The sequence below is a fragment of the Marmota flaviventris genome, chromosome 18 (assembly GCF_047511675.1).
Source record: "Marmota flaviventris isolate mMarFla1 chromosome 18, mMarFla1.hap1, whole genome shotgun sequence".
In the NCBI taxonomy this organism is placed as follows: Eukaryota; Metazoa; Chordata; class Mammalia; order Rodentia; family Sciuridae; genus Marmota; species Marmota flaviventris.
The window spans coordinates 60,619,414-60,640,993 of NC_092515.1; the positions used below are offsets into that span (position 1 = coordinate 60,619,414).

A 21,580-nucleotide genomic window follows, 5' to 3' on the forward strand; every position below is an offset into this window, starting at 1 on the left:
TTTTGGTTGTTGATGGACCTTTATTTTATTTATGTGTCACACATGTCAGGCAAGTGCGCTACCGCTGAGCCCCAGCCCCAGCCCCCCAACACTTATATTCTCGAGTTCTGGAGGCTGGGAATCAGAGACCTGGGTGCCAGCACTTGGGATCTGGAGGGCTGTCTGGCTTGCAGATGGCTGCCCTTGCCAGGTGGCCTTGCTGAAGAGAGTGAGAGCAAGCCTGTGCTTCTTGTAGGGGTTCTCCCCCATCTACACCCAGCTGCCTCCCAAAGGCACCCCAACACCCTCACTGTGGGGGGCAGGGCTGCAAATTATGCACTCTGGGGACACAATCAGCCCATACCTGGCTCTGACAAGAGTTGGAGGGTCCTGGAGGGACCTGTTCCCGAGGCTGTTGAAGGTGCCCTTTGTCACCTCCCTATTGACTCCACTGCCACTGGAAGAAACTGGGCAGAACAGAAAGATTGACAGTTGGTCCAAAGTCCAGCAGAAGTAGCAAGATATCGGGGGAGGGAGGGAGATGAAGACAGGAGACCAGGAGGGTGGACAGGGTGAGAGAGGGAGCCCACGGGAGGTGAGGCCCTGAGAGTGAGAGGGAGGAGTGAGGTCCGGAGCCCTGGGGCAGGCAGGGAGCAGACCAGGTGGGAGGGCCCTTCCCATCTCCCCCGGAGGCAAGTAAGTACTGATCTGCAACTAGCAGCCCAAGGTGAAGGTGAGAGTCACGAGTCCATATTTTGCAGACTTGTCAGCCGCAACACTGGCCAGAGTGAGACTTTTCCCTCTTGCCCTCACGGGCAGGGGAAGGACATGGTCTCCTAGTCCTAAGACACAGGCACAATTAGGTTGTCATACATAGTGCCCTTTCTGGACAGCTGGGTATGGGCAGTTCCACACAGTTGCACCCAACATTGTCATCGGTGCTGTTATGCAGAGGAGCTCAAGCTGAGCCAGGAGGCTGGGATCCAGCTAGAACCCTGCCGCTTGCAGGACTGGCTGCTGTGGGCTCTTGCTGGACTGTGACACTGGGGAGGACATTCTTAGATGCCAGGATGGCTCCTGTATGACAGCTCCTGGGAAGACCTGCAAGACAGAAGCACGTAGGCTGGGGAATGGAATAAGCAGGACTGTGATGAGCAGGAGGCCACGGCTGCCGCAGAGACGCAGAGGAGTCTGCCTGATGGTGGGGTGCTGCTGGGGGCCCTCAGACATGCTATTCCCTTGGGATCTGTTGTTGCCCCATATCCAGCACACAGCAGTTACCTCAGTGCCCATTAAACAAGAGCAGATTGGGAGTTGTCCCTAGGCAGCAGGTGCCACTGCAGGGAATGCCTGGCAGGTCTGGAGGCCTGCAGGGTCTACAGTGACACCTGCTGCCAGCCAGATGCTGAACCGAGGCTGACTCCTTCAGCTTTCACCCACCTTTAGCCACGCGCAGCGCTGATGGAAATGCAGCACATCCCTTTGTGCGGGGACAGCATTTGTACAAAGAAACCCCACCAAGGCTTACCGAGCACGCCTGTGAAGAGAGCTGGGTGTCCTCTCACACTGGGGCTGCTTAAGGACTTCCGATCCTCGGGCCTGACTCTGGAAGCTCCTTCCCTTCTGTGGCAAACATGGTAAAACGTTTCCCGGCGTCTACATAGTCTTCAAGAATTTGAGTTTAGAAAAGTTTTCATTTGAAGTTTTATTTGGTGTCAGGGAACTCATTTACTTTGTATGGCTTCCTGAGAATCAGGGCATTAGGAAATTCGTACCAAGCAATGTCTCATTTAGTAAAAGTTTTCAAATCTAATGAAATGTTATTCAAGCTACAAGTGACAATTATGAGGTTGGCATGTTATGTTTTGGGAACCTTTATTTGAAATTCGCAGTGTAGTTTTTATACTGTGGGGCCATTTTTTTTTTTTTTTCAGGTCACTGAGAAGCCAGATGCCCAAGATGACCCTGTACACGTTGCTGCTGGTGTTTAGCCAACTGGCCATAAAAGCCGATTACGACCCTCATTTAAAGCCGTTCCAGAAGGGAACACGGAAAACGCTCCTTTCCCCTGTCCTTGGGTGCTGCTCCCTCCACCCCGCGTTTACAGTAAATGTCAGCTCACACCCAGGGCGCTGGGCGCCGAGGCCAGGCCGGGGGCCTGCGCTTCGCCCAGCCCGTGGCTCCCGGGGGCGGCGGTCCCCGGAAGCTCCCGGGCGGGCCGCCGGCTGCATCGCGGTGCCCGAGGCGCTTCGGCGGCGCGACCCTCGTGGGCCCGGCGGCCTGCGGAGGGCTCCCCGTGCGGCCGAGCCTGGCGGGTGGCGGTGCCCACGGCCGGGACGGCCGGACCTCCGCGCTGGGCCCCGTGACCTTGGCCGGCCGGCCGCCTCCGCTCGGGGATTCCGGCGGGAAGCCCCCTCCCGCGCCGCCCCCGGCCTGCGAGGAGAGGGGCTCGGCGCGGCCGCGGAAAGGGCCGGGACCCCGCGCGACGAGGCCGAGCCCGCCGCGAAGTGATTTCTCGGAAAGCCGAGCGCTTCGAAGAAGGCGGGCCGGCGCCACGCCCCTGCCGCCCGCCATTGGCCGCCGCGGGCGTCGTTCCGCGCACCGAGCCCGCCCCGCCCTTAAAGCCGCCGCGCGGCGCCCGGAGCCGCGGCAGGTCGAGCGCGGGAGCGTGGGAACGCGCGGCGCGGCGCGGCAGGTAGGCGCCGTCCCTCGGCCGCCGGCGCGCGTGCTGCCCGGGACGCGGGCGCTGGCGCGGACCTCGCCCTCCCCGGGGTCGGCGCGCGGGGCCACCGGGGCAGGCGGCGGGGTCCCGTGCGGCCCTGCGGGCGGGCTGCGTGGAGTGCGGGCTCCGTGCGCGCGGTGCCCGCCGCCCGTGTCCGCTGCCCGCGTCCGCGTCCCCGTCTTACGGACGTTTCCGTGCGGATGAGCCCCAGGGCGCAGGACGGGCTTGGCAGGCGAGTTCTAAGTTGTCCCCAAACCTCTGAACCTCTGGCCCCTACTTTTTTTTTTTTTTTGTTTAAATCAAAGGTAAGAGCTAGTAAAATGGGTCCCACTTTTGTCGTCTGGGGCACGGCAGGTTCCTTCGTGACAAGGTCGGGAGTGATTGAGTGGTCACTTGAGAAAGCTTAGGGCCAGAGAGAGAAGTGGCCTGGTGCGGTTTCGTCTCCCGGACGAGGGTATTCGGCGGCCAGAGTGGCGCCTGGGGTCCCTAGAGGGGACCTGGTCCTGCCTGCCCCGGCGTCCAGCGGGTGGGCCTGGAAGCCTGGCCCAGCGCGCTGCGCAGGGATGCGGGGTGGCTCCCGGTGGGACCTGCCGTGGGGAATTGTTACCTCGCCGCCGGGAGGAGGAAGTTATAAGCATGTGACTGGCTTATTATTTTTCCTGCCTGGGTGTTTGGTGGAATTAACTTGCTAGTGTTCACGAAATCATTCCGGTGGCAATTGCAATAGCCTCCTAGGTCCTTAATGCCGCCAGAGTCTCGGGTGATTGCAGGGAAATCGCCTGATTTTCCAGAAGGGACTGTCCGCCTGCGGGGGTGTCTAGTTTGACTGGCTTTTCTCCGCAGAGTGAGCAGAGCCCCTTTGGGGGGCTGAGGCCAGTTCTGGCCTTCTGCTGGGCGCCTGTCTGCTGGGTGCTGGGGTGACTGCTTCCCTCTCAGCCTCTCTTTCCTCCTGAGTGAAGAGGGGGCTGGATTGGATGGTTTCTGAAGTATTTCCCAGCTTTCCTAATCTGTGATTCACTTTTCCTCTCAATACCACTTCTCTCTTGTTTTCTACAGTCACCTAGACAGTTGTCCTCTAACACTTTTTTTTTGTTGGGGGGGGGGAGTGCATCCCTTAGAAATCTTGATGAAAAAGTGTTGACCCTCTTTCTAGAAAAAGGCCCATACCAACAGAATTTGCTTCCCGATTTCAGGCTACTCAGAGGGTGCAAGCGGAAATGTCTCCTTTAGTTGACATGTTCTCAGAGCCGACTCCTCCCTTATGTCCTGACCCCCATGTTCCTCCACACAGTCCATTCCTCCAGCTGGGGGGCTCTTCCCTGCTCCCAGAATGAGCAGCCTACTTGGTTTTCAGGGTGGGTTTCATTTCTCTCCCTAGGTACCCTAGGTACTCCTTCTTATTTATCAGCACAGTGGCCTTAGGATTCTGCCACTGTGCCTGGGGTCAGTCCCTCACTTTTCAGGTGAAGGGGTCTCATGGAGATGCAGGTGATTGGAGCAGAGCTTTCTAGGTCAGGTTTCCAAATCAGAGTCCAGTTTCTGATTCATATCTTCTCCCCACAAGTGGGTGGCTGGGGTTATTGGATGGAAAAGCTAAAATTGGCATTTGAGAGATCTCACCTCCCTCCCCCTGGGACCTGCCCTCTCTTCCTGCCCCAGAGCCACCTGCAGGGTGCTGGGGTTTCCAAAATGCATACTTCTTGCAAAGGTGGTTGGCCTTGGTTTTGCTTTATGGACCAGCACAGTTCTGGGTATGACCGTGTTCCTGGGGATGTTATGTCTTTTCACTGCTGATTGCTTCAAACTTGTTGCCCACAGAGGTCACATTTTAATCGGAAGAATAGAAATGCTGTTTTTTTTTGGGGGGGTGGGCGCCTGTCCAGCTGCCTAGGGGATTTCCAGCACCTTTCTGGTAAATGTTGCATGAGTTGCTACGGGCATGGTGTTCTCGTTCTTGTCCCGCTGGGGAAGCCATCTCATAACTCTGGCAGGAGTGTCTAAGGATGCCTCTGGTGTCCTGCAATTAGCTCCCCAGGTCACAGTGCCTTTAGGCGAGGCACCTGGGGGAGGAAGGTAGCCCATCTGTTATTGAGAGGTTCTCTGAGGGGGGCCCTGCCCCAGGGGCTTCATATGTGTCACTGCAGTGCCAAGAACCCCTACCCCCAAGACTCCAGGTTAACTGATGCGTTGGTCACTCAGGGGGAATCAGACCCCAGCTCTGCCTTATCTCAAACTCGGGTGAGGCAAAGGACCCTGGAGGGCTGAGCCTGGAGGGTTTCCTCCTTTCCCGGCAGCAGGAGTGCTGGGCTGTCCTCTGGGGAACACCTGTCCCCTGGGCATCAGGCAGTGGCTGGGTCTTAGAGTGATGGGGGCTCATGGAGGATGCTGCACCTGGGCAAGTGGACTTCCCAGCTGGGGGCTGAAGTGCTCCTGTTCCCTGTGGCGGCATTTGTCTGAGGTGGGGAGAGGTGCAGGTGGGCGCGCATCGGCCAGCTGCCGCCTCGGGGCTTTCAGTTTTCCTCTGGATTCCACTGGGGCCTGCATTGTCTTGTCCTGGCGGGTGGCACCTTTGTCCTGAACCTCTTGTTGCGGTTGCTCTGACTAATGAAGTGACATTAGATATAAGATGTTTTATTTTTTTTCTTTCCAAGGATGTGTGACAGGAATGGTGGCCGGCGACTGCGACAGTGGCTGATCGAGCAGATCGACAGCAGCATGTATCCAGGACTGATTTGGGAAAATGACGAGAAGAACATGTTCCGCATCCCATGGAAGCATGCCGGCAAGCAGGATTATAACCAGGAGGTGGACGCCTCCATCTTCAAGGTAAAAACCCCGAGCAGGGAGCGGGGAGCGTCTTCCCTGTCACTGTGGAGATGTCCAGGGATGCCTTTCTGATCTGCTAGGAATCTGATCCAGGGCTTTAACAACAGACGTTGGTTGGGGCATGTACGTCAGGTGACTTCGCACCTGTTAAGTCACCTGGGGTCAGTGGTGTCACTGGCACTTTTCCCATGAGGGCATGGGTGCTTTCTGTCCCTCTCTCCTCTCCCACCAAGGTATTTTCCCCTGTGCTGCCACCAGGATGGCGTGGTGGACGGGGGAGGTTTCAGTCTTGGTCTTGTGCTTGGTGCTGTAGGGCCAGCTAGAAGGGGGAGATGCCATCCGTCCTGACTTCGGGCTGGGTGTGAGAGGTGTCCTGAACTTGCAGCAGATGTCTGGACGCAGTCTCTCCCTGGAGCATGAGCAACCCCATGCCCTCTAGCACTGCCACCGGTAGCATGCCGGCTGGCGTCCATGGAGAGCCCTTCTGCTCCGGCCTGGCCCACGTGTGAGGCTGCTGTCCTGTCCACCCTCGTTCTGCAGCTTCACTGAGAGTGGCTTGGCAGTCTCACAGCTCCTGCATGGTGGAGTCTTGGACCCTCCCCCCCCCCCCCCACACACACACCCCTGAGAAGAGGAGCAGTTTCTTGCCGTTACACTTAGATTCAGACAGAGGAAGGAACCGGCAGGCCACCGAGGTCATCAGGGTTCCCTTAGGGTTGTCACAGTCACCTGTGGGCATCTCTAAGGCTCCAGGTGTCCAGGTTCCACCCCGGGAGGTCTGGGGCCCGAGGCCAGGGTCAGCCCCGACTGCTGCCTGGTGCACAGTGTACCACAGGGGTCTGCTCCCAGCCCAGGTTGCAGGCCACTGCTGTTGGCCTCCCAATGGCATAGGAGGTGGGGGGAGCTGGTAAGGCTGAGTGGCAGAGGATGGAAGCAGACCCGAGACCAGGGGCACGTGGGGGTAAGGCCTACAGGACCCATCGTATTGCTGGACTCTCAGCCAGAAGTGACTCTTTTCTGACACACGTTAATAAAAATGACCAAGGCTCCCACTTGACCCAGAGTGGAGCGTGCCGAGGTCAGTGCTGGCCGAAGGTGCATTTCAGCCCCACAGGTGTGGCCTGGCTGTGTTTGCAGAGGTGGTGGGTGTCTTGGGGATGCCAGTTACTGACACTTCAGGGGAAGCAAGCCCCTGGGCACATTTTCTGCTTGCCCTCAGGAGATTCCTGTTGCCCACGTGTCCCTCGATCCTTCCGGTCTAGGACGTGGTCAGGAAGTCCGGACACCCTGGGGTTTGCAGGGCCAGCCCTGCTTTCTTTCCCCTCCACGTGGGGAGGTTTCTCTCCCTTTGATATTAGGTGCTTTTTGCCTTTGGCATCATGGTGAAGTTCGCTTGGGAATGACTCTGCCCACTCTGAACAGGACCCGAGTGCCAGTGGGCTGGTTGGAAGTTCAGGGGCCTGGCAGCCACAGTCCCCAGCGCACTTGACCTGACACTTTGTGGTGAGGGCTGCCCTGCTCCTTGCAGTACACTTGTGGTATTCCTGGCCTGTCCCTGCTAGGTGCCTGTTGCAGCCCCAACATCCTGAGGCCGCAGTCTCCCCCTGCTCACCAAGAACCCTGTTTTCGGCCCACCATGGTCAGGATCAATGTCTAACTGGAGGCCACTGCTGTTGGCCTCCCGATGGCATAGGAGGAGGTGGGGAGGGCTAGGAAGGCTGAGTGGCAGAGGCTTGCCGAGTGGTGGGGTGAAGCGCAGCAGAGGCTGCAGAGCAGGGTGCCTGGGCTTGCTGACGGGATGCAGGCTTCTCCTCAGCCTGCTCCCTCTACCGCCTGTGCCCCATGAGTGATGAATAAAGCCCAGATTTATACTTATGCAATGTTCTCCACGGCCGTTTCAACAGCGTTAAGAGTGTGCAAGATTCCCAGGGTTTCCGTTGGTTACGCAGTTGCTTGATGTGGCAATCTGAAATGAGTCTACAATCTCAGCAGGAATGAGGCCGGCTGGGACACGGGTGCCCACCCGAGCACGGAGGCTGTGGGAGGGGACACTCAGAGCCCAGAGCCCCATCTGGTCCTTCGACGAGCTGGGCTTTGTGGAGGTGCTTGCTGTCCAGTGTCCCCTGGGAGCCAGTCTCCTGCAGCAGCGACCACAGGGAGCTTACTGATGGGAGAGGTCAGCAGAGAGACCCGCTATGCAGAGCTGTCATGGGCTTTTTTGTTCAGTAGAGAACCTGTTTCTCTCATTTCAAGAAAACCTTCCCAAAACTTAGGAGTTAAGGAAAAAATGTTTGTTTGCTTCCTGGCTCGGTGAGAGGACTGTGAGAAGTCACGGAGGACTCACCTTGCCCAAGGGCAGCAGCTGACACTGGCTTCCTGTGCCCGCCTCAGTGGGGCCTCAGGTGGGCCGTCAGACATTCAGCAGGTGCTGTGCCAACCCCACATACACCAGGATCCTCAAGTCAGTTTATTTTTAAAAGTTGCTTTCATTTTCATAACTGTCTAGTCAGGTGAGGGCGTGGCCCACAGGGCTCCCGCGGAGCAGGTGACAAGGAGCAGGTGTTGTCACCGCCTCATCAGTGACCACGCACCATGCTGCGGGTGCTTCAGATTTTGGAGGCCTTCAAGGGAAATACAGGAGTTTGTTGCTAAGACCAGGAGGCAGTAGTGGCAGAAGAGGAGGACTTCACACTGGTGCCAGAGTCACAGCCGTGTACCATGGGGGCAGGCTGAGGGCTCCTGGGCTTGGGCCTGGCCTTAGCCTTTTGCCTGGCCTTAGCTCTGGGAGGTCTTGAGAGTGCCCAGCAAAGTTAGAACTGGCCAGAGGGGTCCCAAGAGGCCAGCTGCCTGCTGTGGGACAGGCCCAGGGCTGGCTGCATCCCAGGACACTTCCTGACCGTGGGCTGACCATGGGCCTGTGTTGATGGATGGCATACCCTGGCCTTGGTCACAGGGCGAGCTCAGATGGGGACTGAGCAAGACACTGCCTGGGGGTGCTGTGCTCCAGTGCCTGCTGGTGGCTGCCCATCACCAGGGAGTCCACGTGTCTCATCTAAGGCCAGCTGGAATGTGGGTTGATTGGTGGTTCTCAGAGTGGGGGCCAGTTCCCAAGGGACATTTGGCCATGCCTGCCGACAGGGGAGGGGTGCTACTGTGTCCGGCAGTGCTTGGGCGGCCCCCAGAGCATGACCAACGCCCGTGGTGCCAGGCAGGCACACCCTGATGTCAAGAGCAAAACTAGCCATGCAGCTAGCACCTGGTCTGCCCTTCCATGTCTTGGAGCAACCTCAGGAGTCAATGCATGGTCAGCAGGGCAGTGAGGGGAGGCGGGAGCCGAGGCTGCTGACTTTTGCAACGATTTCGAAGGGGAGTGTATGTCTGCCAGAGAGGAAGCAGCCACTTGTGCTCACTTGCAGGAATGTTCTTCCAGTTTCTTTTGGCATTAACAGAGTCGAGCATTGACCTTGGATTGTAAACGCTCTTCTCTTTCGAGAGGGCTGGGCTCTTTTGAAGGAGCTGTGACTCATGGGCTCCCTGGGACTCTGGAAGTGTGCCCTCCACCTGGGTGGTGGCTGAGGATGCAGAGCCCAGACCTAACTGGCACGTGCTGCAGGTGACTCTTGAGTGGCAGGGCCAAGGAACCTGCATTTCCCAGACATCCAGGGAGAGCCTTGTGTCCGAGTCAGTAGATCTGTCACCCAGTCTTAGACTGGGGTACCCTGGGGAGGTGACTTTCCTCTTGGAATTGCATTTTCCCAAATGGGAGGGACGGCTTCTCCCATGTTTCTTGTTTAAGGTCAGAGCACACCGACTTTGTTAGAGCCCGAGGTCACCTCACTGCGGTGGCTCCCTCTGACCAGTGGCCTGTCTTCTCACTCGGAATGGGGACCTACGCTCATTCACAGGCTGTGTTTGTCATTTTTGCTGAGCTGGGGATTGCACCCCAGGAGGCTCCCCCACTGCGCTGCAGCCTGGCTCTTTTCCTTTATAACTCTGGGACCGGGCCTCGGCCTCCTGTGACTCTGGGGTCACAGCATGCGCCACTGCGCTGGGCGGGTCTTATTTTTTAAATGCCGCCCCACTCTGTGCTTTGAGTTGCAGTATCCAGCTTTGAGTTTCTGATCCTGGTTTAGATCCTGAGTTTGGAGAGGTCAGAAAACAGGAATAAGAGAGAGAGAGAAAAGGCAACCAGTCGACATGAGGAAAACATCTCATTGCATTTCAACAGTGGGGGGTGGCGCAGAATCATGTAAAAATGCAAAACAAAATTTCTATTAAAAGGAACAGGGCAGTGGTGGCCACATTTAGACTTTGCAAATGTTCCCTTTTCTGCTAAGTTTTAGATAGGGGTTCATTTGAAAATACAAAAAAAAGTCTTTGTTTTTAACATTCTCATGAAACCATGTGCAACTTCCTCTTTGAGCCCCTGGCCAGGCCCTTTAGTCCAGGGAAGGGACTTTGCCAAAGGCTTGTCCCGGGTGTGCGTGATGAGCCTGCACCCGGGTTCGAGTTTTGGCTCAGCCTGGCGATCCAGGGGATCCGCCGCCTGGGTCTCTTCACATCCGGGTGAGTGAGCGAGTGGCTGCTGTAGTTCCTGGGTGAGCACTGATCCGGCAAGAACTCCTTGGGGGTGTTCTGGCCCCCGCGTGGTGAGGGAGGTCGAGGTCGGTGGACCCCCCTATGTTCAACGTGTCTCTGTTTCTTTCTTCAGGCCTGGGCGGTTTTTAAAGGGAAGTTTAAGGAAGGGGACAAAGCTGAACCAGCCACTTGGAAGACAAGGTTACGCTGTGCTTTGAACAAGAGCCCAGATTTTGAGGAAGTGACAGACCGCTCCCAGCTGGACATTTCTGAGCCATACAAAGTCTACCGGATCGTCCCAGAGGAAGAGCAGAAATGTAACTGTCAGCTGTGGGTCCCCAGCCTCGGCCCTGCCTATCTGGTGCCCGTCCGCAGCAGGGCCTGGGGCTTGGGTCCAGTCCCTGCCCAGGGGGCTGGGCGCATGGTTTTAGTTAAATGAAGTAGTTCCCTCCTTTGCACCAGCAGATGCTGAACTCCCTGCTGACGTCATGCGTCCTTGCTGTCAAGTGGCAGCTTCCAGCGGAGGAGCGTTGGGGCGGGGTGGCAGAGGAGATGGGCTTGTGGCCTCGACCATGGCCTGGGAGCCCCTGGCGGAACCTGGCCCTGCAGTGGTCCCTATGGGGGGCTCCTTTTATTTTCTAGCAACTTGAGGAAGGGAAAGGGGCAGATCTGGTGGACAGGAAGGGATGGGTCGTGAGGGTTGGGAGGAAGGTTCTGGAAGTTTCAGAGTGTGGCCTGCTGGCTTCCTCACTGGCAAGAGGCTGCAGTTTGGGAACTCAGGGATGGAATGATGCCTGAGGTCTCTTCCAGCTACAGAATCCCGAGAGCATTTTCTAAGGGCTAAAGCGCAGCGAGGACACTGCCCCAGTCCCTGCGCCTCCTCCTGAGCTCTGTGGGCTGCTCCCCAGCCGCTCCCCAGCCGCTCCCCAGCCTGCAGGGCCTCCGCAGCAGCGCTGTGCCCTGTGGGTCCATCCAGTCACCATCACGGGTCGAAAGCCTTCTTTTACCACATCGATTTTTCTTGGCCACTCCAGGTAGCACTCTAGTCGCGATGTCCTTCAAAGTTTTTTGGCAGCCCGGTAATGCCTGGAGCCCTGGAGAGCATCAGTTTTATCCCACTCTGGGATGATTTTAAGGAAGAGTTGAAATCGTGACTTGATAGAAACTCTGTCTTGATAGAAACTCTGCGTTGGGACGTCACTGGGGCTGGAGCTCGGTTTGCTCTGGGTGCTGGCTCAGAGGCGGCTGGGGAGCCGAGCCTGGGTGGAGGCCTGAGAGTCGGACTCTGCGGCCTGGTCATCTTTCCTTCAGGTCCCCTGTGCCTGATCTCCTGCAGCTGAGCACCAGTCTCCTGAGCCCAGCTCTGATCCCTGAGGGTGGCAGGTCCAATGCCGTGGCCTCCCTGGAGCATCTGAGGACCCCCCAGGGATAGCTGGGGCTGGGGACTTGAAGGGCCACCTGGTCTTGGTTCTGCCTTATTTCCCTGTTTTGGATAATCTTTCATCACTGTAGAATCTCATGGGATTCGAAGCAAGAGGGAAGTTTCTCTTGCCTCTCCCCAGGCCACGCATGAGCAGGCAGGTGCCTGGCCTGTTCTCAGCACGGGGTTGGGGTGGCGGGTGGGTTGCTTGCAAGTGTGGATGTTGGAGGAGAACTGGGGAGCTCAGGAGAACTGAGTCGCTGCGATGGCACAGGTGAAGGCTGGTCTCTGGCACTCGCTGGAAATGCTGGGCACTGCAGGCTCTCGAGGAGTGAGGCTGGTCCAGCGGTGCCGCTGGGTCTTGGGGTGGACATGTGCGGTGGCCTGTGCAGGGGAAAGGCCTGGGGAGATTTCCTGCCACCTGCACGTTTTGCCAGGAAATCGAGTCTTTCCACATGCCCCAGCTGGTCAGTGAAGCCCGCGGCCGGGAGGTCCAGCCCTGGTGTAGTGTGTCTGGGGCTCATTTTGGATCCAGCAGTGGAAGGAGGAGGGCAAAGGGCCATGTCCGTCCATGACCCCACTGCCAGCTTCTCCCTGTGGTCATGCTGAGCCTGCACCTTTCCCAGACCTTGAAGCCAGCGGGGACCGTGGGTCTGACTTCCTTAGGCTCCACTGGAAAAGTGACGATGAGAGGGTGGCACTGCCGCCTGGCGCCTCACGGGGTCTGGTGTCTGGTGTCCCGCAGGCAAGCTGGGCGTGGCAGCTCCCGGCTGTGTGAACGACGCTGTGGACCTGGAGTGTGGCCGCTTGGAGATGGAGGAGGTGATCAAGGAGGTAGGTGGAGGCCCTGGGCGCAGGGGCGGCCTGCAGCCTGGCAGGCAGGGGAACGCGTCCGTCTCCCCCTGTAGGCCAGGGGCTCGGGCTGGTCCTCAGCAGCAGCTCCACCCGTGGAGGCGAAGCAGGCTCACTGGCCCTGCTGCGGCGGCCTTCTTGCACTGGCCAGCCCCTCGCGTCCTGTCCCCTCGCTCCTGAGCTGGGCCTGGGCTGCCTACTCTGTGAGGGTGGAGTTTTCTGGGGCCCTGACCTGTCCGTGTTTGGACCGTCCTAACAGCCGTCTGTTCTCGTCCCCCTCTTGGGCAGGCTGCGGGGACAGCAGGCAGGCCTTCCTGCGGGAGTGGGCTGCTGTGCCAGCCGCTCTGTTCCGCTCACGGACAGCTGAGGTCTCAACCTGCGTGTTTCGCTCCTTAATGTCCTGGAGAGGCAGACAGCTGAGCCCGTTAGGATCGTAGCAAGCCCACGGGGAAGAGCTCGGGTCTCCTGAGGGCGGCTGGCTGTGTGCGCTGTCCGGGCCCTTCTCTCCCACCTTTGGCCTCTTGGCTGTCTGTGGCTGTGACGAGGCGGACCTGGGATAATAACTAGTGGTCCACGCGCCCTGCCACAGTGGTGTGGGTGTGGGAGGAGTCCTTATGCCAGCAGGGGCAGCGTCCCCAGGGGATGAAATGACAGTGTGTGACGGCCTGGGGCTGCCGGCTCCTCTGCGGGTGGTAGCCGTCACCGTTACCTTTCTGGGTGGTCTGTGGCAGTGGACCGAGGGACTTCTCAGCTGTGTCCTTCAGGACTGTCCTGTTTTCAGTGCAGGCTTCTCTGTGGCTCGTCTGAGGGAGGGAGGTGGCAGGTTGCCGTGCCAGAGTCTTACGAATGTGGGTTCCATGATGACCCGTGATGGGACTCCCCAGGGCCTTCAGGAGATCCATGGAGCGGGGTTCTTGGCAGGATTGCTCAGGGTCACCATTCCTTGGCGTGCATCTGGGGTGTCACAGTCACCTGCCCAGGGAGGCTGGGACTTGGCCCCTGGTTTAGCTGCCAGCTTGGTGGGTCACAGGCCAGGTCTTTCCAGCTGCAAAGTAAGGTTAACTTTTAGCTCACGAGGTAAAGGTGACAGCGTGGCTTTTGTGGTGCTTGAGCTGTTCATTTCAGAGCAGTGGAGCCCCATGCTGGAGGCTCAGTGAGTGAGCCGCTGTCCCCTCTCACCTGACCGCAGCCTCCCGTGGACGATTACCTGGGGATGATCAAGCGGAGCCCCTCCCCGCCGGAGGCCTGCCGGAGCCAGCTCCTCCCGGACTGGTGGGTGCAGCAGCCCAGCACAGGTGAGGACGGAGCGGGCACCGCTGGCCACCCGAGTGACCGTGTTCTTGTGGTCAGCCTCACACCAGCTGGGCAAGGAGCTGGGCACTTGGTACCGCTGTGACCCATCATGATGGCTGAGCTGAGAGGTGGAGAGCATTGCTTGGCTCCAGCCACCAGGGCAGAGCCCAGCCGTGCCCTCAGCCTCCCAGCCTTCCCATCCCATGTCCCATGTCCATGGCTGCTGTCTTCCACGCTTCCAGGAGGCAGCAGGAGGGGGTCTGGGAATGTTCTGATGCTGGAGGGAGGACCAGGCTCTCGGCCCACCCGGCCCCTCCTGGGCTCTCCTGGCTGTGCTGCTCCGGGGGACAGGAAGGGTCCCTGCAGAACTGAAGACAGCCAGGACGGCAGGGGAGGGCCACTCGGGGAGCCCCCAGTGGGAGCCCCCCAGTGGGAGCCCCCCAGTGGGAGCCTGGATGTACAATGAGACGGCGGGACCTGCCCTGGTCTCCCGGGGGTCAGGAGGCCTCTCGCCCCCACTGGCTCTGGCGACATGCGGAAGTGCCGGCTGCTGCCCGGCTGCCCCTGGGCTTTGGCGTCTCGCCCCAGCACCTTGCCTTCCTCCTTGCTCTTCCCTGCTGTGACCAGCAGCAGACCAGAAGGGGGTGGTGGCCTGGCAGGCCTGGAGGTCCCCAGGCTGTGGCTGGCAGTGTTGCCTGGGGCTGGGAAAGACCCCTGTGTGGCAGGGACGCCTTTGAGAGGTGCTGGGGGGGTGGCACGCAGTCCAGTGACTCGCCGGGCCCAGCCCCCCCAGGTGGGAAGGCAACGTGGCCCCGCAGGGCACTGATGTGGGCGGAGGAAGTCCCCGCGCTCTGGCTTGGCCGAGGTCTGGTTCTGCACTTTGGAGGCAGGGACTCCTGCTCTGGAGGGGAACCACGTGCCGCAGGAGCCTGGGCAGGGCCCCTGGGCTGCTGCACGTGGCCTCCGGCCTGACGCCCCTGTGTCCTGCAGGCTTGCCGCTGGTGCCCGGGTACGCCGCCTATGAAGCGCACCACTCAGGTAGGGGGTGTTCTGAGGGTGGGGCATGGGCACTGCTGGGACACAGGCTTTGTGACCCTGGGGGCTGGGGCTGGTCTGTGAGACGGGCCTGGGACCCTGCCCCGTGTGCTGTGGTGCCTCCTGCCGCTCTGTTTCTGGGACTCTGGTGGAGACTGCCTGGTGGTGGTGCCGCCGCCGCCGCCGCCTTTCCCCACGCTCATGTTCACAGCGAGAGGAGAAACGGTTACGGTGATGCCCTCGGTGACCACAGTGACCCTGGTGGCGTGTTCACTGACCACTGCCAGGCAGTGGGGTCAGCCCGAGGCTCCGGCCTTCCTTCCCCCACCCCCGCTGGGTGGGTGCAGTTATTTCCCATCTCCTAGGCTCAGGGCCCAGGCTGCAGCCCCCGGTAGGTCAGGGGTATGCCCGGCTGTCCCGTCCCTGGCGGCCCCCTCTCTGTCCGGTACCTGGAGGACTCTGGCTGCGCTGCTGCCAGCGGCCCTGGGAACTGAGGCTCAGCAGACTGCGTCTCCTGGGCAGCAGAGGACAGCTCTGTGGGAAGCCAAAGCCTGGCCTTCAGGGGGCCCAGAGCACCAGGCTGGGGGCTGAGAGGAGTGTGCCCAGGCCTTTCTGGTGGCAGAGGCGGGTGCTCAGCTGGAATTGCCAGGAAGTGGCACCGCTGGGCGCCGAGCTTGTGCCTGTGCTGCCCATGGGCACGGGGGCTTCTGACCCAGCTTCACAGAGGGACGCTGGCCTCAGGCTCACGCAGCGTCTGGCTGGCCTGGCTCGAGGCCTCTTACGCTGGGCAGTGCTGTGCTCACGAGGTCCCAGCTCACCAGGCTGAGCTGTGTCCTGCCTGGCGCTGGGCCGTGGTCTGGGGGGCGAGGCTGCTGGCTCCCAGCAGGGGGACGACACACAGCTGGCCGCGCGCGAAGGGGTTCCTCTCTGCAGCTCAGCTGAGGGGTGCCCGGTTCCCACCTGTGGGACTGGGAAGGACATTGGCGACGGAGAGACTGGCTGAGGGGAGCCCAGGCCCTGGGGGTGCCCGGTGGTGGGCGGTGCCTTAGCTGGCTCCTCCGTGGGTCCCTGTGGGCCTCCTGTTTGACAGAGCCATCCCGTCTGGGTGCCTTAGGGCACGCTGCTGATCCTAGTGCAGCTGCCCATTCACACAGCTGAGGCTCTGACCCTGAGATGAGGCCCCGGAGATGACAGGGCAAAGTGCCACCATGGTGACAGTTGCTTTGGCACTCTTTCATTTGGAGCAATGTTCAGAAATTGTTCCAGGGTGAAGGGGGTGGAGCGTGCTGAGCTGTCGGTGGCAAAGGGGGAGGCTGGAGGGGTACAGGGGCTGGTACTGCCGCTACCTGCTGGGCGAGCCCATCTGGGCCTTGGTTTCTCCAAACGTCAGGTAGATGAGTGGGGCCAGAGCAGCTCCGCGCCTCAGGCTGCGGATTCCAGAGCCCCACTGAAGTCGGCCACCTCAGGTTCCAGGTCCTCCTGAGGACAGGCCTGGTGAGGGGTTCTGCGGGGGCTCTCAGTCTGAGTCCAGAGATCCCCCGGGGTTTGTGACCTGTGGGACACAGGTGACGTCCCCGAGTCTTGACTTCATGTCTGCCTCAGGCCTGGGCAGCAGCTCCAGAGACGGCACTGCCCCGGGAGCTGATGGGAGCTGACGGGTGCCGGCGGGCAGGCCCCGCACCAGGCACCATACCATGCCCCACCCCACGCCCGCCCCACGCGCCGCTCTGGCCATGCTGGGAGGTCTTGCTGTGGCGGTTGTTGCTCCTTGGTGTCCCACACATTCGCTTACGCTCATGAAAATGTCACTTGTGGAGGGGTGTGGGACCTTCCCAGGTTGGAGGTCTCGCACACCAGCCCTGATGGCCCTGTCCTCACAGCCTTCTCCCAGATGGTGATCAGCTTCTACTATGGCGGCAAGCTGGTGGGCCAGACCACCACCACCTGCCCCGAGGGCTGCCGCCTGGCCCTGAGCCAGCCGGGCCCCAAGGCCTTCGGCCCTGAGGGCCTGCAGCTGGTGTGCTTCCCGCCCGCCGACACCATCCCCAGCGAGCGGCAGAGGCAGGTGACGCGCAAGCTGTTCGGGCACCTGGAGCGAGGCGTGCTGCTGCACAGCAGCCGGCAGGGCGTGTTCGCCAGGCGGCTGTGCCAGGGCCGCGTGTTCTGCAGCGGCAACGCCGTGGTGAGCAAGGGCCGGCCCAACAAGCTGGAGCGCGAGGCCGTGGTCCAGGTCTTCGACACCAGCCAGTTCTTCCGAGGTCTGTGCCGCAGTCCCTCTGCCACCCCACCTGGGGGACCTGCCTCCTTCCCATGGGCCCACTGCAGAGGGGAGGGTCACCGGGCAGGTGGTGCACCATCTGTGTGCCTTCCCCTAAGCATCTGGGACCTGTCTGTGCCCCAGCATCCCCGGGGCAGAGCAGGGGTGGGTCAGCACCTTCCTCTTGGACACTCCACTCCATTTTGCGGTTGCCCACAGACCGTCCCCCAGCCCAGGGCAGCCACCAGGCCAGGCTCAGCGCCTGTGTCCTGGCGAGGTCCCTGGGGAGGCGTGTGCATGTTTATAGATGTGCTGGCATTGTGTGCTGAGCACTTGGGTGGCACCTGTGCCTTCAGGGCCTTTGGGCTGACTGAGGGCCACCAGGCGGACTGTATAGCCCCTGGGTGTCCTCAGGTGGAGGTTGTCCACTTAGGCCCCACAGGGCTAGGGAGGAACGGGACCCTCCCGGTGTCTAGAGAGGGAGGGTGCAGTGTGCAGTGAGCTCTCTCTGCACTGGCATTGGAGCCCAGGTGTTGGAGACCATGAGCACGGGAGTGGCCAGACTCTGGGTCCCTCTTTGGGGGGGGAGGCAGGCAGGAGGAGCGTATGGCCCCGCCTCACCAGCCCCTCCCCCCTCAGAGCTGCAGCAGTTCTACAGCAGCCAGAGCCGCCTCCCCGAGAGCAGGGTGGTGCTGTGCTTCGGGGAGGAGTTTCCAGACATGGCTCCCCTGCGCTCCAAGCTCATTCTTGTGCAGGTAAGAGGGTTACCCCTGGCCTCGTGCCCAGGCCTCCTGGTGCAGAGGCAGGCCCGTGTGGGGAGTCTTGCCACCTCTGAGCCTCTTCTCAGGTCTGGGAGTGTGTGTTTCTTTCTGTCCTATTTGGTTGGTTTTGTAAAAACCAAAGCCTGTTCAGAAAGATTGCACCTGTTGGTTTCCTGGTGGTCTGAGTGGCGGGTCAGGACTTTGTAGGTCTCATCCGGCCTGGTCAAAGGGGTGGAGCTGGAGTGGAGTGCTGGGCACTGGCTCGGGCCAGTGTGGACAGCGTGCACCAGGCTGCTGAGCGCCACCTGCTCGGTCCACGCCCGTGGGGCTCAGGTGGGGTTCTGCAGTGATGGGTTCCGACTGGGGTAGGTGCAGGCCCCGCTCTTCCCACCCGTCTCTGATCCTCTAGATCGAGCAGCTGTACGTGCGGCAGCTGATGGAGGAGGTGGGGAAGAGCTGCGGTGCGGGCTCCCTGCTGCAGGCCCCCGAGGAGCCCCCGCCCGACCAGGCCTTCCGGATGTTTCCTGATGTCTGTGCCTCACACCAGAGACCCTTTTTCCGAGAAAACCAGCAGATCACCGTCTAAGCAGCGTCCTCCTGGGCCCCCACACTGCTTGCGCTGGTGCCTCTGGGGACTGTGACAAGGGCTGTGGGCCCTCGGGTGCCGTCGGCGTCCTGGACCTGTGTGGGTGCCTCCGAGGTGTGCACGTTGGGCCAGAGTTGGGCCAAGGCGCAAGTGACAGGAACCCAGGAAGGTGTGGCTGCTGTAACGTGGCCTTTGATTAAAAAATGTAATTTTCTGCATTTTTCTTTAATACTCAGTAATTGCTACGATTCTTTTGCGTTTTGGGTTAATGGATGTCTGCAAAGACTCACCAGCCCTGCGCACGCGCTGTTCTGCGTGACATGCCTGAGCTGAGGGTCGGCTGGCGAGGAGGAGGCTCTTTCTGTCCCGTTAGGATGCAGAGTTGTGACTTCAGATGCCTGATTCCACGCACAGTGGCATTTTACTTCTGAGCTCTTTAGTAAGATTTCACGATATTTAGAGCCATCTTCCCTCTGGGGAGGGGGCCGCTGTGGCCCGTGAGAGGGGGTGGGGTGCACCTGGGAGTGCAGGTGCGCAGGTGGGTCTGTTTCAGATGTGTCCTTTAGGGATTTATTGCCAGGAAGCTGACAACTAGATTTATTTTTTGTCTCTGTAATTAAATCATCCCATGTACCTCTGTCTTTTGTTCTTTCTAAATGGTCTTGACCTTTAAAAAAAATTGAAATCTGACAATGAAAAGATGTCTGATTTCACATGTGAGCGGCTCTTAAGTCTTTTTCTTTGCAGCGGGCAGCTGTAAGCCATGGTTTAAAGGCCGCATGGGGATAGGGTCAGAGCTGGACTGGCAGGGTTCGCTCCCCACCCCTGCTGCCCACTGCCCTGGGCTCCAGGTGGCCCCAGTCTGCACCCCAGCGCCCCTCTCCAGCAGAGCTGTGCGGCAGTGGCCAACAGATGACCTTGTGCTGGCGCTAGGAGAATGGACCCTACTTACTAGCAAATAGGATGCATTTCCTATGCCAAGTTGGTCAGAATCGAGAGGCCGCTCAGAAGCCAGCCGCAGGAGCCTTAGTGCTGGCGTAGAGGCCGGGGCTCGGCCTTGTCATCTTTTGAGATCTGATGTCTTTCCAAACCACTTTGAAATTGCTTTTGAAATCTGCTTGATTAAAAAGTACTTGAATGTGTTTCCTAAAATTTTGCTGTTTTGTTAAATCGGGGTTCCTCTTGCCCATCTGTCCCCTGTATTATACCTGCGCTGGCCAAGGTGAGTCCAGGAGATTGGGGACCCCGCCAGGGCCTGCGTCCTGCTGGAGTGAGCCAGCACAGGCAGGGGCTGACTGCATGCTGACCTCATCCCTCTCCTGACACTCCACCTGGCTCTCCAGCAGGTGTGCCCAGGACCTCAGAGATGGCCTGACCTGTCGGTCCTTGGGAGCTGGGCGCAGCCCACCTGGAGGCCTCTGGCATCCGAGGGGCCAGGAGTACCAGGTGCTTCTCATTGCCACTGGTACAGAGGGGATGCAGGGGTAAGGCCCAGCGGCCACAGGGCCTTTGGTGGGTGGCATGGGGACATTGGAAAGTGCCCGTGGTGGTGGCTTTTTCATTTGGGCAACAGGGAGCATTGTAGTCTTAAGGCCATTGGACCCGTTTGCTTAGGTGTTGTAAGGTCACCAGGGACTCTGACCTGCAGCTCAGGGACTGGGAGCCCTGTCCTGAACGTGCTGAGTGAATATTTATTTTTGTATCCATTTAAAAAGTGTATGGATCTTACTATTCAAATAAAGGCTCTTTTAGAAAGCTGATGTGTCCTTTCCTTTTGTTATCAAATATTTTATGGTCTTCACCAGGTTTCTAGGCTCTTTAAAGGGGGAATCTTAAAACAATACTAGACCTTGATTTGAAGGAAATGATTTGCCAGAGGCCTCTCCTCGTTGGGTTGGCCACCATGGGTCACTGCTGGGCCCTGGGGTACGGTGGGACATGAAGGACCCAGGCTGGCCACCATGGAGATGGATTCTGGTCATTCCCATTGAGCAACCTGGCATCAAACTCACCCCTGGAGATGGGCCCAGGTGCCGGCCAGCCCTGGTGGGGTGTCCTGCTGCAGGGGACGTGGATTCTCTCTGCTCCATATGGGTCCCGTCAGACTGGGCCTGTCGTCCTCAGCTTACAGATGAGGAAACTGAGGCCCAGGTCTTGGCTGGCCCTGACCACTTGTGTCCTAGAGGACAGCCCAGTGGGGGAGGCTCCATAGCAAGACCTTGCTGCAACCCCTGAGCTGAGGGTCACTAACCCAGGAGGATGGCAGCTGGCCACCACCAGCCTTCTTGGGCATCTTTTCAGTGAGTCACGTCCTTTCTTGCACACGGTCCCAGCAAACTGTCCTGTGGGTTCAGGGCTGGGGGTGGGGCAGGCTGAGCAAGCTGCCTGTCCTGTGGGTTCAGGGCCGAGGGGGATGGCTGGTGTGGTCTTTGCTCCCCAGGGGCCATGCCTCGACTCCACACAGCGGTCTTGGAGGGAGGGGCTGGGCATGCTCTTCTTTGTAGGATGCTTTGACAAGAACTGGGGTGCTGGGGAATGGTGTTGGGGTTCCAGCTGTGAACCCTCTGCTGGGCCCCAGAGGAGCACACAGGTCGCCAGCCTGTGTGGCTGTTCCTTGGTTCCCCCCTGCAGGGGCCACCTGGGTGCAGAACTTCTGTTTCCCCTTGCAATGCCCAGGTGGCTGAAGGCGACAGATCTGGGATGACCATCCACAGGACCAGCAGGCCCTGGGAATCCTGGCAAGACCTTGGGCAGGGGTTGGCAGGAGCCTGCTGCTTGCACAGGAAACTCCCTGTGCATGGAGAGGCAGCGCAGGCAGCCAGCCAGACTTTGCAGAAGAGAAAGTTTTGCCATCAGATTGCTCAGACGTGTTTAGAAGTTCATCCTAAAGCACGATCCATACTCAATGGCTGGAGTTGTAACAGCTCAGCGGGCTGAGGGGCAAGGCCAGGTCTCAGTGGGCTGAGGGGCTGCCCACTGAGACCTGACTGCTTTTACTAGAAGCAGGAGATCAACATGTCCCAGCCTGTAGGGTGCAGGTGAGCTCCGTGTTTCCCTTGGATGGCACACTGTCAGGTGTCCGGCTTCTCCAGCCCAACCTGGACATCTCAGGAGTCCGGGGCAACGTGAGCATCATCTTTCCTGTTCCCTCTGGGCTGCCTTTCAGCGTGGACAGGTCTGCCAGGGGTGGGGATGGCTCCAGTCACCTCTTTTTGGGTGACAAACTGCCCACAAGCATACGGTCTAAGAACCCAACCTGGATTTTGCAGGT

At 59.6% G+C, this 21,580-nt stretch overlaps 1 protein-coding gene across 1 annotated transcript; it reads left to right on the forward strand.

Annotated features, from left to right (window-relative positions):
• The first annotated feature begins 2,602 nt into the window (after positions 1-2,602).
• On the forward strand, positions 2,603-20,064 carry Irf8 (interferon regulatory factor 8). The gene is made up of 9 exons (XM_027933022.3): positions 2,603-2,674; positions 5,353-5,527; positions 10,239-10,422; positions 12,271-12,359; positions 13,567-13,672; positions 14,661-14,708; positions 16,586-16,963; positions 17,602-17,717; positions 18,133-20,064. The coding sequence occupies exons 2-9, from the start codon at positions 5,354-5,356 to the stop codon at positions 18,307-18,309; spliced, it is 1,272 nt and encodes a 423-aa protein (XP_027788823.1). The 5' UTR covers positions 2,603-2,674; position 5,353; the 3' UTR covers positions 18,310-20,064.
• Positions 20,065-21,580: the final 1,516 nt, after the last annotated feature.

What these genes read in the sequence shown, in the direction of transcription:
- Irf8 (XM_027933022.3), top strand. Translation starts at nt 5,354, where the DNA reads ATGTGTGACAGGAATGGTGGCCGGCGACTGCGACAGTGGCTGATCGAG. An exon ending in CCCAGAGGAAGAGCAGAAAT is followed by an intron (nt 10,423 to 12,270) that starts GTAACTGTCAGC and finishes GGTGTCCCGCAG; the next exon opens with GCAAGCTGGGCGTGGCAGCT. An exon ending in GGTGCAGCAGCCCAGCACAG is followed by an intron (nt 13,673 to 14,660) that starts GTGAGGACGGAG and finishes TGTGTCCTGCAG; the next exon opens with GCTTGCCGCTGGTGCCCGGG.